The 15623-nt window shown below is 37.7% G+C and overlaps 1 protein-coding gene across 2 annotated transcripts in view; it reads left to right on the top strand.

Moving 5' to 3' along the window:
* Window positions 1–15623, top strand: part of LOC131160115 (kinesin-like protein KIN-14B) — a 68998-nt gene that overhangs the window by 18588 nt on the left and 34787 nt on the right. For both annotated transcript variants that reach the window (XM_058115467.1, XM_058115459.1), the window contains exons 6-13: window positions 4646–4777; window positions 4927–5105; window positions 6679–6846; window positions 7536–7627; window positions 11620–11771; window positions 12376–12549; window positions 13536–13682; window positions 14099–14287. In XM_058115467.1, the coding sequence (XP_057971450.1) occupies window positions 4646–4777; window positions 4927–5105; window positions 6679–6846; window positions 7536–7627; window positions 11620–11771; window positions 12376–12549; window positions 13536–13682; window positions 14099–14287 (1233 nt within the window). The remainder of the gene's footprint in view (window positions 1–4645; window positions 4778–4926; window positions 5106–6678; window positions 6847–7535; window positions 7628–11619; window positions 11772–12375; window positions 12550–13535; window positions 13683–14098; window positions 14288–15623) is intronic.

The following is a 15623-nucleotide window of genomic DNA, read 5'->3' as shown; positions in this document are numbered from 1 at the left end:
TCTATAACCATTTGCCTATTAAAGAAATGTTTTTAGAAACCAAACTACCAAGGCCCAGGCCTCCCTCAGATTTTGGTTTCCTAGCGGCCTCCCAGCTAACAAGATAATCCCTCTTATCCTTCTTAGTACTAGACCATAAAGAAAATCCCTCATAAGCTTCTTTAAACTCCCAGCCACTTTCTTAGGAATTTTTAAAAGAGAGAGGTAGTAAATAGGAATGTTAGAGAGATAAGAGGAAGGTGGTGGACAGCGGATCGCTCCCAAGAGGAAGGCCAATGCACAAAATGGGCCAAGACAACAAATTGCAGCAAGAGATCTAAATCCCTCAAACTCCCTACTGCTGAAAATAATGCCCACCAAACTGCTTTTAATTAAATTAATTTTCAGTCGTGATATCTTCTAAAAAATATTTAGCAACGTGATATACCTTGCGAACTTTTTCATTGCTATTCTCTAAAAAGGAAATAGTATCAGCAAATTGTAAGTGAGACACCTCCACCTTATCCCTACCTACCTCCAACCCCCCAATCTCACCATATTCCTGACCATGTGACACCAGCCTACTCAAACCATCCATGACCATTAATAATCATAGACAAACTGGCCGAACTAAGGCAACCTTTTGATCCGTTTACCCATAAGAAATATCCCACCTTCCTCAACCTCTCTTTTTTGGGCATGAGTGCAATAAAAAAAGCAATTAATACTCTCACACATTACACCATTTTTATGGAATACCCGCGAAAAAATTCATTATATCATCATCCTTCAAAACATCTGAACTATCCTGGGACAAAAGAAAAGCCAAAGTAGAACCATCTGGTTTTGGAGCTTCATACCTATCCCTTCTTATCTCTTCTATTTCAGACAGCCTCTCAAGCCAATTAGCAAACTCTTCTTCAATGGGTTCCCGATCAAGCCCATCCATCATCAACCTATTCCCACAATCCTCATAGTAAAGGGATCTGAAAAAAAATAGCAATCCCTTCCTTAATCTGTGATTGATCCCTCACTATCATACCTGAATCCAATTCCAATTCTTTACCAAACCCTTCCTTCTCCCATTAGCAACTCTATAGAATGATCTAGTATTATAGTTCCCATTCTTAGCCCCATGGACCCTAGATTTCTGATGCCAACTTCTTTCCTTTCTGAACCAAAGCATTTTCAACTTCGCACAGACGAGCGCTCCTCTCCCTCTCTTTTTTCTCCCAATAAACCACACTCCTCTAATATGTCTAAACCCTAAGGATTCAAAATGTTATCCTTTTGATTCTCAATACACCCAAACATCTCTTTGTTTCACACCTAAAGCCTATCTTTAGTGAACTTCAGCTTCTCCATCACCCTAAAACCTGTCCACCCCTGAACTTGGCACCCCTGCCCACCCCATTAAGATGAATGAGGAAGATCACATATTCTCAAATCTAAAGGGGATGGGTCACCATTAAGTGGCATTAGAATCCAAGAGGGTAGGGCTATGATCAAAGGGAAGTTTGACCAGCACTTCTTGTACAATGTTCAGAAACAAATCTACCCAAACATCTGTAAAGAGGATCTATCAATGCGAGAGCAAGCTCTATCCCCAGGGTCCACTCAAGTAGAGTTGCCATTATTTAAGGGAGCATCTCTAAGGTCGCATTCCTGAGTAAAATTATCGGAACTTCTCATCCTTCGATTCACCGTACAGATCCCTGACCTCTCCCTCATATTATGAACAACTATAAATTCCAAGGTTGTTAGAGTCGGGATTCTAAGTGGGATCGTTGGAGAGGTTCTGCAGGATCGAATCATAGAATCGGATTGAGAATTGTAAGATTCTACTTTCTATGTAAAAAAAAAAAAAGAAAAAAAAATTATATATGTGGAACTTATGATAAGTCTTGAGACTAAAAACTTGGTTAGTAACTTAGTAAGTATATGAAGTTAAAAATATAATAAAAAGTTCAAACAATAAAAAGAAGAAAATGAAGAAGAGCAAGAAAAGGAGAAGGAGAAAAACAATGCTCACTATTGAGTCTAAGCATACCTCTGCAGCTCTGCTGGGCCTCTTGGCTTGGCTCTTTTCTTGGCTGCTGCTGATCAAACAAGAACTTTGTGTTGAAGAGGATTGGTGTCTTCTTGTCAAACACCAAAGAAGGAAGAGGACTGAGGGCTGAGTTTTTGTCGAACCCCAGGAACTCTGGTTGTTGAACACCAAAGAACTTTTGATCAAACAGAAGGACTGCTAGCTGCTGCTGATCAAATACCAGTCACTAGATGGAGGGCTCTCTGGTTGTCAAATAGGAGAGAAATTCAGGTGCTGGGTTGCTGAATTTCAATGAGTCGAGGACTGAGGTGCCGAACTCTAGGGATGTCAGGTGCAGATTCTTTTGAATTTGTTCATTGATGGGAGGCTGGAAGCCATTTTGCCCTAGTTCTAGAAGACTTTGGACCCAACATAAACCTTTTGAGGCCTTTGGGGCAATAAAAACATGTGTTGGGCCACATTATTGAAGCCCAGAAAGGGAAAAAAATCCCAATCGAGGTGACAGAGTGGGATCTGTACGATTCTACTTAAGATTCTACGATTCTATGATTCTGATTCTATTATTCTACCGATTCTTTTACGATTCTACCACAATTCTACTTGATTCCGATTATTGTTGCAACTTGGATCATTTGGGTGAATCTGGATCGTAGAATCGTACAATCCTACGATCCAGATTGCGATTTTAATAACCATGATAAATTCACCCTTCCCCACCCACAGCAGGTTATAAAGACCAAACAAGCTGGCCAACTTTTCAAAAAATATTATTCCTCTGAGAATAAATAGTAGGGCTGTACAAAGAAGTAAACCACCACTCCCAAACTCCTTTAATATCTAACAAAACAGACTGGGAAAAAGAACAAGTATACAGTCATTTAACAAACAAACTCTGGTGTCCAGGCCACCAATTGACCTCCTGAGGCCCCAGAAGAAGGAAAAACCGCTCACTCCCTAGACCTTGTACCCCAAGTACTCCTAAAATGTTGGGGACTAATGTCTTCTAATTTGGCTTCCCAGAGAAATAAAATATCTGGGCCAGTTCTGTTAATTAAATCTCTGACAACACTCCTTTTACTCAACCCCCTTAAACTCTTAACATTCCATGGAAGGATCTTCATTTTGCACCAGCTAAGACCCCTGAGACCCTTCCCACTTTATCATATGTAATTGAGGACGCTAATATACCCAATTCCCTAACCAATTTTTTGCTTTGTATTTTCGCCCCAGCCCCCTCCAAACAAGTACTAAACTCCTCCCCTCCCGGACACACCAGCTTAAGACCTAAATCATTCGAAGAACCTGGGCATCCTCGTTTTGTCTCTCTTCCCCAAAAAGGCTTATAGTACTGGGCATCCCCCCTAATTACTGTTTCCTTCTGACATAAAGCCAATTCAGAATTAGTGTGCTGCAATTTTAAAATCTGCTGAAAATTTTGTATCCTTGTACAATTTGGATAAATTGCAATTATTTCTTTCCAAGGTACAGATGACTGTGATGTTCTGCGGATGAAAATTACCACCAATATGGAACTAAATGTAGTGAAAATTGGGTAGAATCTCAAGTAGTTCAGGCTTTGAATTTGCCTTAAAAATTTGGTTGGTGTCTTCTAAATTTCAAAATGTCAATGAATAGGTTTGAATAATGGAGAGTAAATCTTGGCAGCTGAATTTTATTTTATTTATTTATTTATTTTTTATATTTCGAGTTGTCTGTATGCAGGTAGAACTGTCTGGGATAATCTGACAAGTGTCTTCCAAATTTCAAAATGCCAATGAATATGCTAGAGAACACATTAGCAAGCGCTGGCATCTGGAAATTTTGATTTTGATTTTCAGTTGACTGCATGCAAGTAGAACCTTGTGGGTTTACTTTCAAGTTATTTGATGTCTGGAAACACTTTTGTGCTTGGGTTCACGTAAATTTACAATTTCCATAGAGTTTCTTTCATTTGATGGACTTTGAGAACTGATAATATAGGTCTCATTTGATCTTGCTTGAGCTCTATTTCACAATGCAATAACTAGTTTAACTGGAACTAATAAAATAAGATTTAACAGTGAAGATCTAATAAAAATGGTCTCATAAAATAAAGTCTAATTTAGCTTAGGTGATGGCCCTAAACACAGATGAATTCAAAAATAGATTTGTTCTGCCAACAACAAATGGTAGTTATGTGATAATTTAGTAGGGATGGTGATTTCATGTCACCAGTGAATTTATGGAATGGAAAATGACGAGGAAAGAAGCATACATTTTTATCCCTCTTGCATAGAAAATGGATATACTACTGTTACATCAATTTTATGGCATTGGTTTGCCCCCTCCCGCCCCTCTTGCTGCATGCATGCATGTATCTGTGTGTGTGTGTGCTTATTTCTTAATGATTGATGGATCATTTTGTTGCAGTTTAGGCAATTGGTAAATCTGAAAGGATGTTTGGTTGTCATCCTTCAAAAAACACACAAGTTATATTATATTGTTGGTACTTTAGTGCCTTCTTAGGGTTTCTTAAGTATATTAATAGAGTGCCATTTCTGCCTTGTACTTTTTGTATTCTGATTTTATGTTATTTAGCACATTATGTTGCCTTAGTTTCGTGTTTTACTTTTGCAGGAAGGATCTAGCCATGACCGGGGTTTATATGCCCGATGTTTCGAGGAGCTGTTTGATTTATCCAATTCAGATTTAAATTCTACTTCCCGATTTAATTTCTTTGTTACTCTCTTTGAGCTCTACAATGAACAGGTTCCTTCACTTTCATCTCCTGCTATTGGTGGACTTCCTTTATCTGGCATAATTATGTACTGTTAAATCTGGTCCTATCTTGTTTGATATATACTGAGCTTGGCATCATTATCATGTTTTGATTGTGGACTACCCTTATATTTTTTTAGGTGCAGGATTTGCTTTCAGAATCAAGAAACAGTCTGCCGAAAATCCAGATGGGTTCCCCAGATTCTTTTGTAGAACTTGTACAGGAGAAAGTTGATAATCCATTAGCCTTTTCCAGAGTCTTAAAAACAGCATTTCAGAGTCGGGGAGCTGATTTATTAAAGTCTAATGTATCTCATCTGTATGGCCTATATTCTGTTTCCTCATTCTTCTTGTGCAATGTTTTCTGTTGGTGTCATTGGTAAATGTTTCTTTGTCCTCCATGGTTGATGATGCATTTTTTTTAGCTAGAAGATCTTTGGAAGACTGCTTGGATTAGTCTTACTTTTCCCTCCCAAAGAGCAATTATTTTTATAAAATTTATTAAAATATTTTAATAAGTCAATGTGTGCTTTAGCAAGTGATTTGATCCTGATTTGTCTGTATCAAAATGTTCATTGCACTGCTTTTCCTTTAAAGTAGATGATGGTTGTCTTGCATAATGTGGTTACTCTCGCATGTGCTGACTTAATACTCCTAAGATATGCTAATATTGCAACCCTATCTACCCTCTAGTGGGCCACCACACTGGCACGGTAAGGACAATATATGATGTTTGGTCAAGGGTTTGAATTTTGTTCCACAGTCCCATTACCTGGTTGCTGGCTGTTTCTCTTTTTCTTTTTCCCTTGGTGGGGGAGGGAGCATGCAGGGCAGGAGTTCACCCTCTTGACTTTGTGGCTGGTTTAGGGTGTTTCCCTCGTAGAAAAAGGCATCTCAGATCAAGATTAATTAAAAGCAAATTGACTGAACAACCTTCAACAGCATGGACTCTGCTCTCAATAACATTTTCCAAGGAATTTAATTTAAATAAATGGATGGGCTCATCTGTCAAATTCAAATTTTGGCGAACATGGTTTAGTAAATGGAAATCAGGTTGTGCGTTCTTGACTATTGTTGGTGCTGAAGTGGGTGATTATATTGGTCATTTGACAATGCTTGACTGTATCCCACTGGAGAGAAGTCAAACACTCTGAATGGTGTTGTACTCGCAATAAGTTCTAGTAGTCACTTGTGTAGTTGTATGATAAGCCTTAAAGGAGAGTATTGTGATGGTATATTTTATCAATTCCACCTGTTAATCAATTGGACCAAAAATTAGCTTGATGAAATGAGTTTTAACTAATTGGTCTGTGTCCTTTTTATTTTAGAAACACTAAATTTCTTTGTTATTTTAAGAAAAAAATGATGAAATTTAGTGGCTGAAAACCTGAAACACTCATATAAAGTTAATTTCTTTTAGCAATTGATTTATCAAAACTCATCAATGGCAACTGCTGTGCTATGAATTTGGACTAGGTGAAGTCTGAGTGGCCAATGAAGTGGTAGGATGTACATCGTTTAATAGGAGTCCAACCTAAACTTACAAGCCCATCAATTTCAAAGTGTTGTATTCTTGTGTGGACAAGTGAGGAAATTGGAGAACTTGGGGATTTGTTCGGGATTATTTCCCCAACTGTTAACTTGATTGATTCACAAAATGATTTAGCTTAGTGATCTTATAAAAGGGAAAAAACATTATGTGCTCTTTCAACAGTTACTCCATATGTTAATACCTATTTTGGGGGTGATGCAACTCATGCATGTATATGTATGATTTTGTTTCCAACTATCTGTCTAATTCTTTTGTTTGGCTATATTTGGCTTTCTGTTGGAATTATTTTCAATTAAAATTAGCATATTCCAACAATTTGATCTTGGCTTCTTATTTTCAGGATTGTCACAATACACATATATTATAACAATTCAATCACTGGAGAAAACTTGTATAGCAAGCTTTCTCTTGTAGACTTAGCTGGAAGTGAAAGTGAAGGTCTGAATGTGGAAGATGATACTGGAGAGCGTGTAACTGACCTACTGCACGTCATGAAATCACTTTCAGCGTATGTAATGCATCCTTGGATCTATTTTCTGAAATAGCACTATTTGGCACCTAAGTATCATGCTTACAGAAGGCAGTGCTGATTTCTCTTACATGTTTACATTTTGTGCACTACATATTTGTGACATTTGGCTTGGCAATGCCATGCCATCTCATTTTTAGGTTTTGATCCACATTTACGGTGGAACATCCTGAGACCCTTTTTATTGAAATTTGAACTCAGAAGTGAATTGTGAGAATTGCTTATATCCTATTTAGTTTACAGAAGACTTTGGCCATGGTCACTAGGCATGTATGTGGTCTCACATTTTAGCCAGCCAGATTGTAATTGTTAGAAGGCCACTTTAACTAAAAGCTTAAGCTGTTATGGGCCATCAATGTATATCAAGCTTTAACGCTCCCTTGCACGTACAGCCTGATAGCACGTGGAGAGATAAACTGGTAGCACTCCTTACAAGGACTGCAATAATTTATTTAAATACCACACGATAAACGTGGGCAACAAGACTAGAACCTAGGACCTCCTGGTAACCACTAACCAGCTCTAATACCATGTTAGAATACCACGACCTAAAAGCTTAAGCTGTTAGGTTGTGGGCCAACAATGTATATCAAGCTTTTTAACAGTCATGTTCCCTGCTCTGGTCTTCATGTGGTATGTTCTTACTGCTTTGATATTGTATTTTGTAGGTTAGGAGATGTTTTGTCATCTTTGACTTCAAAGAAGGATACTGTTCCTTATGAAAATTCAATGCTTACGAAAGTACTTGCAGACTCCCTGGGTATTTTTCTACTACTCTGTGTGTGCGTTAGATGGCATTCTATCTTGGACTTATGGCTACAATATATAAAAAAATTCTCCCGGTACTAAAATGGCAATGTTTGTATGGCAGTTAAGTCTTGTTTTCTGTTTAATTAAAATTCTGGATTGATCAATTATGTTTTTTTTTTCCTGTTGAGGTTCCTTCTGATTGATGCAAGGCAACTAGAAGGATTGGTAAAAATGGCTGAGTGGTCATGTAGAATGGGAATTTTGTTCATATTCATTTCCTAGTGATTGGTTCCCATTCTTTTCGCATATTCTGCAATTGTTCTGTGAGTACAATTGAGTACAATTCAGGCTTATGCAAGCTTGTTAGAATGGGGATTCTAAGTGGGATCATTGGAGAGTCTGCAGGATTGATTTGTAGAATTGGATTGAAAATCTTAAGATTCTACTTTCAATGTAAAATAAATATTAAAAAATTATAGATGTGGAACTTTATGACAAGTCTTAAGACTAAAAGCTGGGTTAGTAACTTAGTAAGTATAAGAAGTTAAAAATTCAATAAAAAGTTCAAACAATAAAAAGAAGAAAAAGAAGAAGAGCAAGAAAAGGAGAAGGAGAAAAACAGTGCCCATTATTGAGTCTTTTTTCAAGAAGCAAAAAATTTGTTTCAAGGCATACCTCTGCAGCTCTGCTGGGCCAGCTGATTTGGCTCTTTTCTTGGCTGCTGCTGATCTAACAAGAACTCTGTGTTGAAGAGGACTGATGTGTTCTTGTCGAACACCAAAGAAGGAAGAGAACTGAGGACTGAGTTTTTTCGAACCCCAGGAACTCTGGTTGTTGAACACCAAAGAACTGTTCAAACAGCTAGACTGCTAGCTGCTGCTGATGATCAAACACCAGTCACCACTCACCAGATGGGGGGCTCTCTGGTTGTCAAACAAGAGAGAAATTCAGGTGCCGAGTTGCTGAATTTAAATGAGTAGAGGACTGACGTGTCGAACTTCAGGGAAGTCAGGTGCAGATTCCGCTGAAGTTGTTCGCTGATGGGAGGCTGGGAACCATTTTGCCCCAGTTTTAGAAGACTTTGGACCAAACATAAACCTTTTGGGGCCTTTGGGTGAATAAAAACATCTATTGGGCCACGTTATTGAAGCCAAAAAAGGTTAAAAAATCCCAAACCAGTAACAGAGTAGGATCTCTACGATTCCACTTATGATTCTACGATTCCAATTCTACGATTTTAGCGATTCTTTTACAATTCTACCCCGAGTCTACTTGATTCTGATTTTTGTTGCGACTTGGATCGTTTGGGTGAATCTGGTTTGTAGAATCGTACGATCCTACGATCCAGATCTCGATTTTAATAACCATGGGCATATGTTGTTAGATTGCTGCTGGTCTTCTGGGAATGTATATTTTTACTGTGTAAGCCTGTATATAGTCATAAATATTATCCCCATCAAGATTGACCAAGGCTTGTAGTGCTGTTCTGATTCTGAGTTGCTTTCGCACCTCTTGGGAGGATAATTGGTTTGATCATCTATTACGAAAGGAAATTTGCTGACTGAAAAATTGGTTGATTCAGCAATACATAACCAATTTAAAGATGTTTTTACTACTCCCCTTGGTGCTCAGACTCAGACTTTTCCTTTTTAGGCTACATAACCAATTTAAGCAATATTCTGTTGGCAATGATGGTGCTGGAAAAATTTCTTTTTCATGGTTTTTTTTTCATCACGCAGCCAATTTGAGCAGTACTCCCTGCTGTATCAGAGCCGAATTTTATTTTTGGATATGGAGGGGTGCGGTGAAGTGGGGGTTCAAAGTTGAGCACCTATATAGTTATATAGGCTCAAGTATAATTTTCTAGCTCTCCATGGCAAAAGAGCTTCAAGTTTTTTTTTTTTTTCCCTGTTGCTCATGAGGCCACCCACAGACAAGTGGGTATGCATTATATAATCCATAATGTTGGTCGGAATTGAAATCCTCACGCATGTCTGGAGCATGGAAGAATTATGGATGAACCAATTCTGACAGAGTTCTGGGGGGGGGCCCCCCCCCCCCCCCCCAAAGAATATTTTTTTCCCAGTGGCAATTTCTTTCATAACTTTTACCGAACTGTGGTTTTTGGTACAATCCCCAGTGGGCATAAGCTGTTGAGCTGGCAGCATTTTAAATACAATGCTGAAGTCCTGAGTTGTTCATATTTTTACCTGGTTTCATAACCAATTTAAGCAATATTCTGTTGGGTGGGGCTCCTGCTACAGGGCGTGGGATTAGTCACATGCCGGTGCGTGCGGACCGTAAAACGGACGCGCGTTGACGGCTGTGGATACCCGGCGTTACCCAAAAAAAAAAAAAAAAAAAAAAAAAAAAAAAAAAAAAAAAGAAGAAAAAAGAAAATTGAAAATAGCAAGCAGGCATTATATATATATGTGTGTGTGTGTGTGTATTGATAACAAGAAGTGTATCAGAGAAAGAAAGAAAGAATACAGCAAAAAGATGAAAAGAAATCAGTGAGAATAAGATATCCGCCCTGTGCAGAAAGGAAAATAAGAAGACAAAATCAAACAAAAAAAAAAAAAAAAAATGAAAAAAAAAAATACAGAATAGCTTTACTGGAGCAAAGCAATCCAATCTTGCTGTAAAATTTTCCATAGGCATATGCTGTAAGAAGCCATTCGCCAAACACCACAGCGACACAAGAAACACCACTCTACCCCCACTCTACCACAGTTGGTGCAAGAAACACCACTCCACTCCAGAGCAAATTAAGGGAAGTGGCCACACTCTGAAAACATGCATTAAATTTTGGGACTCTAGGTAGAATTGTGCACTCAAAATAGTATTTCCCAGAGACTGACCTTTCCTGTGTTTTAGGTTTGAAATGTCTTAACAATGATTATCCATTTTAGGTTTGAATTGTGCACTCATTGAAGATTTTTGGGATTCAAGAGTTGAAATTTGAAATATTCAAGCTTTTGTGGGTTTCAGGGTGAAAAAAGACAGCATTTTTGGTGAGATTAATTTTATGGATAGGAAAGGCAGGGGGTTCTTATGGAATGTGATAAGGTGAAGAGGGGAAAGCTGATGAATGAATTTGAGGAGATGATTTTTAGTGAATTGGGGAGTTGGAGGCAAAAGATGAAGTTTAAGTGGGTTCGGGAAGGTGATTGTAATTGTAAATTTTTCCATGTTTGGCTAATGGTAGGGGGAGAAGGAATATGGTTACAGTTGTAATTTGGGGGAGGTGAGGTTGTTACTAATTCTTCTTAGGTTTGCATTGGGTTGTTTTCACCCACCCTAACTGCAACTCTATTTCACCTCGGTAAGCTCTGTAATGGTTACCCACCCAAATGGGCACATGTTCTGTTGTTCTCTAAAGTCCAAAAACCCTGGCATTCCTCCCCTTCCAGAGATCTTACAGTTATGCCAACATTTGCAGAAATAATTCTCCAAAAATATTGGAAGGAGTGAAGGATCTTTCTCTGTCTTCTGATAGCATCAAACTACCATTGGTGATGTCACATCACCATCTCTTCTGGCTATACACACTGTTACGTGGTGTATCAAAGCAACTCCTGATCTTTCTGATGTACCTTCAAGAACAATAAGTGGAGAACAGTCTTCTCATGCATTATACATTTGAATAGAGCTAGTTGCTGATCCACTGTTTCATGAAATGGTCAACCACTAAATTTATCAAATGCACGTATAACACTTTCTTACAATCTGTATTTTCTAACCAATATTATAGCACTTTGGAGGGAAATGTTGTACATGCATCATTTATAACACACTATGGCTGCCATTCTTCTATGTTGTGACCAGACATCTATTGTAGCTATATGTGTCCTTTAGGTACTGTCTTAATGTTTTATTTGTTGTCCTTTTGAGTTCTTTCTTGGTCGAGGAAGTATTAAACACCCCCCCTCTCCCTCCCCCCCCCCTCTCTCTCTCTCTCTCTCTCTCTCTCTCTCTCTCTTAATATTCTAATTTCTGTAGGTGGAAGCTCAAAAACTTTGATGATTGTCAACATCTGTCCAAATGTTGCAAATAAGTCTGAGACATTGTCATCACTTAACTTTTCTGCAAGGGCTCGAAATGCTGTTCTAAGCCTTGGAAATCGAGATACAATTAAGAAATGGAGAGATGTTGTAAGTTTCTATCTTCTCATATGCTTTCAGAACTTGGTAGTGGAACACCACATGTATTTCTGATGAGTGGAAAGCTGAATTCAATTGAGGGATTGCTGAGAAAGGCAACCTCCATCAGAAACTACAGGAAAAGAAAGTTGTAGTGGAACACATTTTTTTCTTTGAAACACGACTCAAACCTTTTTTTACTGTGAGGGATTTGTTTCTTCAAATGGGTGAATCCTTCTTTTGGTTATATGGATATGGGCCTGAAAGGTAGGGACTTGGTGTAGACCTATATTTAGTCTGTAAATTGTAAAATAGAGTTTGGATTGATGCTACTTGGGGTGTGGCTGAGTGTAGAGCAGAGAATGACCAAAAGGCTCCAAAAACTTGATGAAATATGTGTTTAAGGAAAACAGACCAACTATAGGTCAACATTCTTACTGCTGTGAGGGGCATCTTATTCCTGTTATAAACTTGTGTGCGAAAAATGTGTTTGGTTTTGAGATTAATTTCCATTACTCTACTTGGGTAGCCTTGTGCTAGTTAGTGTGTTAATTTGATTGTAATTACACATGCATACTTTTTGTAGCCAGTTTCTGTTTCATGATGGATCTTGTAGGCAAATGATGCCCGTAAGGAGTTGTATGAAAAAGAACAGGAAACCCAGAGTCTGAAGCAAGAGATTTTGGGACTGAAACAAGAACTCAAAGGTGCAAATGATCAATGTGTCCTGCTCTTCAATGAAGTACAGAAGGCGTGGAGAACTTCTCATGCATTGCAGTCTGATTTGAAGGTTTTGTTACTAAACAATCTTTTATTTTCAGCCGTCTCAATTTTTTTTAGCCTGTTACATTTCACTCAACATTTAGCTTTGAATTTCAACATAATTGTCTGACTTGCCCCTGAAAACTGCTTGTTGTCAGCCTGAAGGTCTATATCTCACATTTGTGAGTTCCTTCTGTGTCATAATTTATTAAATTAAGGGCACCATTCACTTTTTATTATCCAAGCTTCCTTGAATGGAGTTTCCTCTGTTGGATCTCCTTGGGGCTGGAATTTCCAACAGGGAGGTCTAGGTCAAGATTTTTTGGCCCCAACTCATCTCATTTTTTTTTTTTCTTCTGATCACGACTTCAATATAAATAAGTTGGGTCCTAGTTTTCTGCAAACTTGAACACTGTCCACTATGACTTAATTGCTAATCTTGTTTTGATTTTGTAAATTTGTAATTCTTATTGTTTAACTGATTTAGAATGATCTCAATAGTCAGTTATATTTTTATGTTATTGTTGATTATTAGTTGCATTCTGATTGGTGGAATTGAATCTATGTCTTTTTTCCTGTGTTCCTCAGATTTTTTCCCTTGTTCCTCAGATTTTTTTCCCTTGCACCAGATCCACCACATTGTTAATCAACTTGATTTAAGGATCACTTCTTTTTGTCTAAGACTTATAATTGGGAAATATACGACTATTCATTTGCCTTCATCCCTCCATCTCTTTTGGAGAAACTTCCTTCTTTTTTTTACTTGTTTTTTCTCTTTGTATGATTTCAGGACTCCTTCAAGTTTACATCCCTGGGTGTAGCTTTTAGTGCCTTTATCATTTTGAGGTTTTGTTCCTTATTGCATGAGAGAATGTGTTATTTGTGCTTCACTGAGCACAACAGCACTTCATAGTTTGGGACTCAAATTGATTATTAAATTTATCACAACATAGACCACTCTGTGATTTCAAGTTGATGACTTAATAAGCTGATTTCTTTTGCTTTTTAATGCAGTCGGAGAATGTTATGGTTGCAGATAAATATAAGTTAGAGAAGGACCAAAATGCTCAGCTTAGAAATCGTGTTGCTCAGCTATTACAGGTGGAGCAAAACCAAAAGATGCAGATTCAACAACAAGATTCAACAATTCAAAGCTTGCAGGTTGACAGACAGAACCACCAATACCCGTCACCCCCCCCCCCCCCCCCAAAAAAAAGCATAAGAACAAAAAAAAAATTACACTAGGAAGTTGATTCTTTTATATTTTGATTTCTTTTTTATTTTTAAGATCATGAACTACTTTGGGATATTGGTTTCTTGTTGTCACATGACCCCCTAGGCTTTCACATGGTAGATTTCATTTTGCATTTTAGTGTTTTTTGGGTAGCATGTGTGCTTGGCATTGTCTATCTCTTTGATGTAGGCTAAAATTGGTTTTTACTGTTGAGCTGCAATTATCGTCATTCATGAAAATAATCCTTGTTTTTTTCACTCATCAAGAAATATAATTCTACTTTGCCATCATCTAAATTTTTTTTTGGTGTGCGTGTGTGGTTGTGTTTGTTTCTCTATTTTAGGCTAAACTTAGAAGCATCGAGTCACAACTCAATGATGCTCTTTATTCAAGCGGAGCTAGGTCAGGAGTTGGCCCAGAATCGGCTTTTGGGATCTCATCAATTCACATGGCAGCTGGGGATAGCATGGATTCTTCAGCAGTTACCAAGAAGCTTGAAGAAGAATTATTAAAACGTGATGTGCTAATTGAGGTCTACTATACTTTATAATTCTACACTTTTGGAGGTGCTAATATTTATAGTGATTGAGGATTAATGCCACAGGAGTAGTGCAAAATTTTGTGCTATTTGGCCATCAAGCTGGGCAGTTTTGACTTGTTTGTTTGAATTTGTTATTTTAGACTTGAAATTTGCATATTGTTATATTGTGATATCCAAGCAAATGGGGCATTAGGTGAAAGTAATGTATATCTAGTAAACTGACTGAGCAACTTTAGCAGACAGCCATATAGCTTGTTGAGTGGTGGGCAGTTGAAGAATAAATTGTCTGTAGAGTGATTGAAATATGCTGAGTTGTCCAACCGTCAATCAACGATAAAATTGGCCATGAATTGCAGATTTGAGAACTTTGGGTAAGCATCATAATATACAAAGCAAGAGAAAGTCTAATATTGTTTTATTGTTGATCACATATTGGTGGGCCAGTAATGTATATCAAACCTTCCCTGCACATTTAGCATGAATGCCTGATTGCATGTACCGATTATGGGGAATGAGATTATTTTTGATAAACAAATGATGAACACAGGCACAAAAATTATACTCTAGATCTCCTGGCAACCTTGGCCAGTACCATGTTAATCATCGGTTGATCCAAAAGCTTAAGCTGTTTGGTCGTGTGCCAGCAATGTGTGTGAAGTTTAAGAACACTTTATTTCACCCAATTAAGTGACTTTTTGCAAGGATTATTGATATATCTCTTCATCAAATTAGAGGTCATACATGTGAAGACAATGGGTGGTTGGAAAGATGAATCACTAATTGTAAGACTAAGGATGATTGATAACCTTTTTCAAGTTAGAGGATCTATGGAGACACGTGATGTTTCAGAAAGTTGGTAGAGTTAAACTATGGGAAATTTCCTTACTACTCATGATTTAACCTCATATTTTACCTTAAATAGAGCTGAATGGATAGGAATGTTTTGTCTAGTTATCCCCAAGAGGATGGGACAAAGTTCCATTTAGGTTTTGAGGTTTTTTAAGCAGTCCGTATCCTTGTCCGCTGCCTTCTGGTTGCCATGCCTGTCATTCATGAAGATTTATGAATTTCTCATGATGTGGAGTCACTTTCAAGGGTGCTTTACTATGTCAACATTGAGACCTACTATTTAATCACCATTTTATCATTTGGTATGCTGGCATGCTCTCTATAGTATATTCTCCATGGAATAATGTGTATAGTTTTTTGAGAAAATCCTTTACCCTTTGAATATCTTTATGTTTTTATTTTTTTCAGATTGCCTTTTGGTAACATATAATAGTTTCATCTCTTGTACACTAGTGTTTGTTAGCTGTTTTGATTTTGT

Source organism: Malania oleifera, chromosome 1, assembly GCF_029873635.1.
Source record: "Malania oleifera isolate guangnan ecotype guangnan chromosome 1, ASM2987363v1, whole genome shotgun sequence".
NCBI lineage: Eukaryota > Viridiplantae > Streptophyta > Magnoliopsida > Santalales > Ximeniaceae > Malania > Malania oleifera.
The sequence above is the reverse complement of the archived record's forward strand: the minus strand, read 5'-3'. Positions and strand labels throughout refer to the sequence as shown.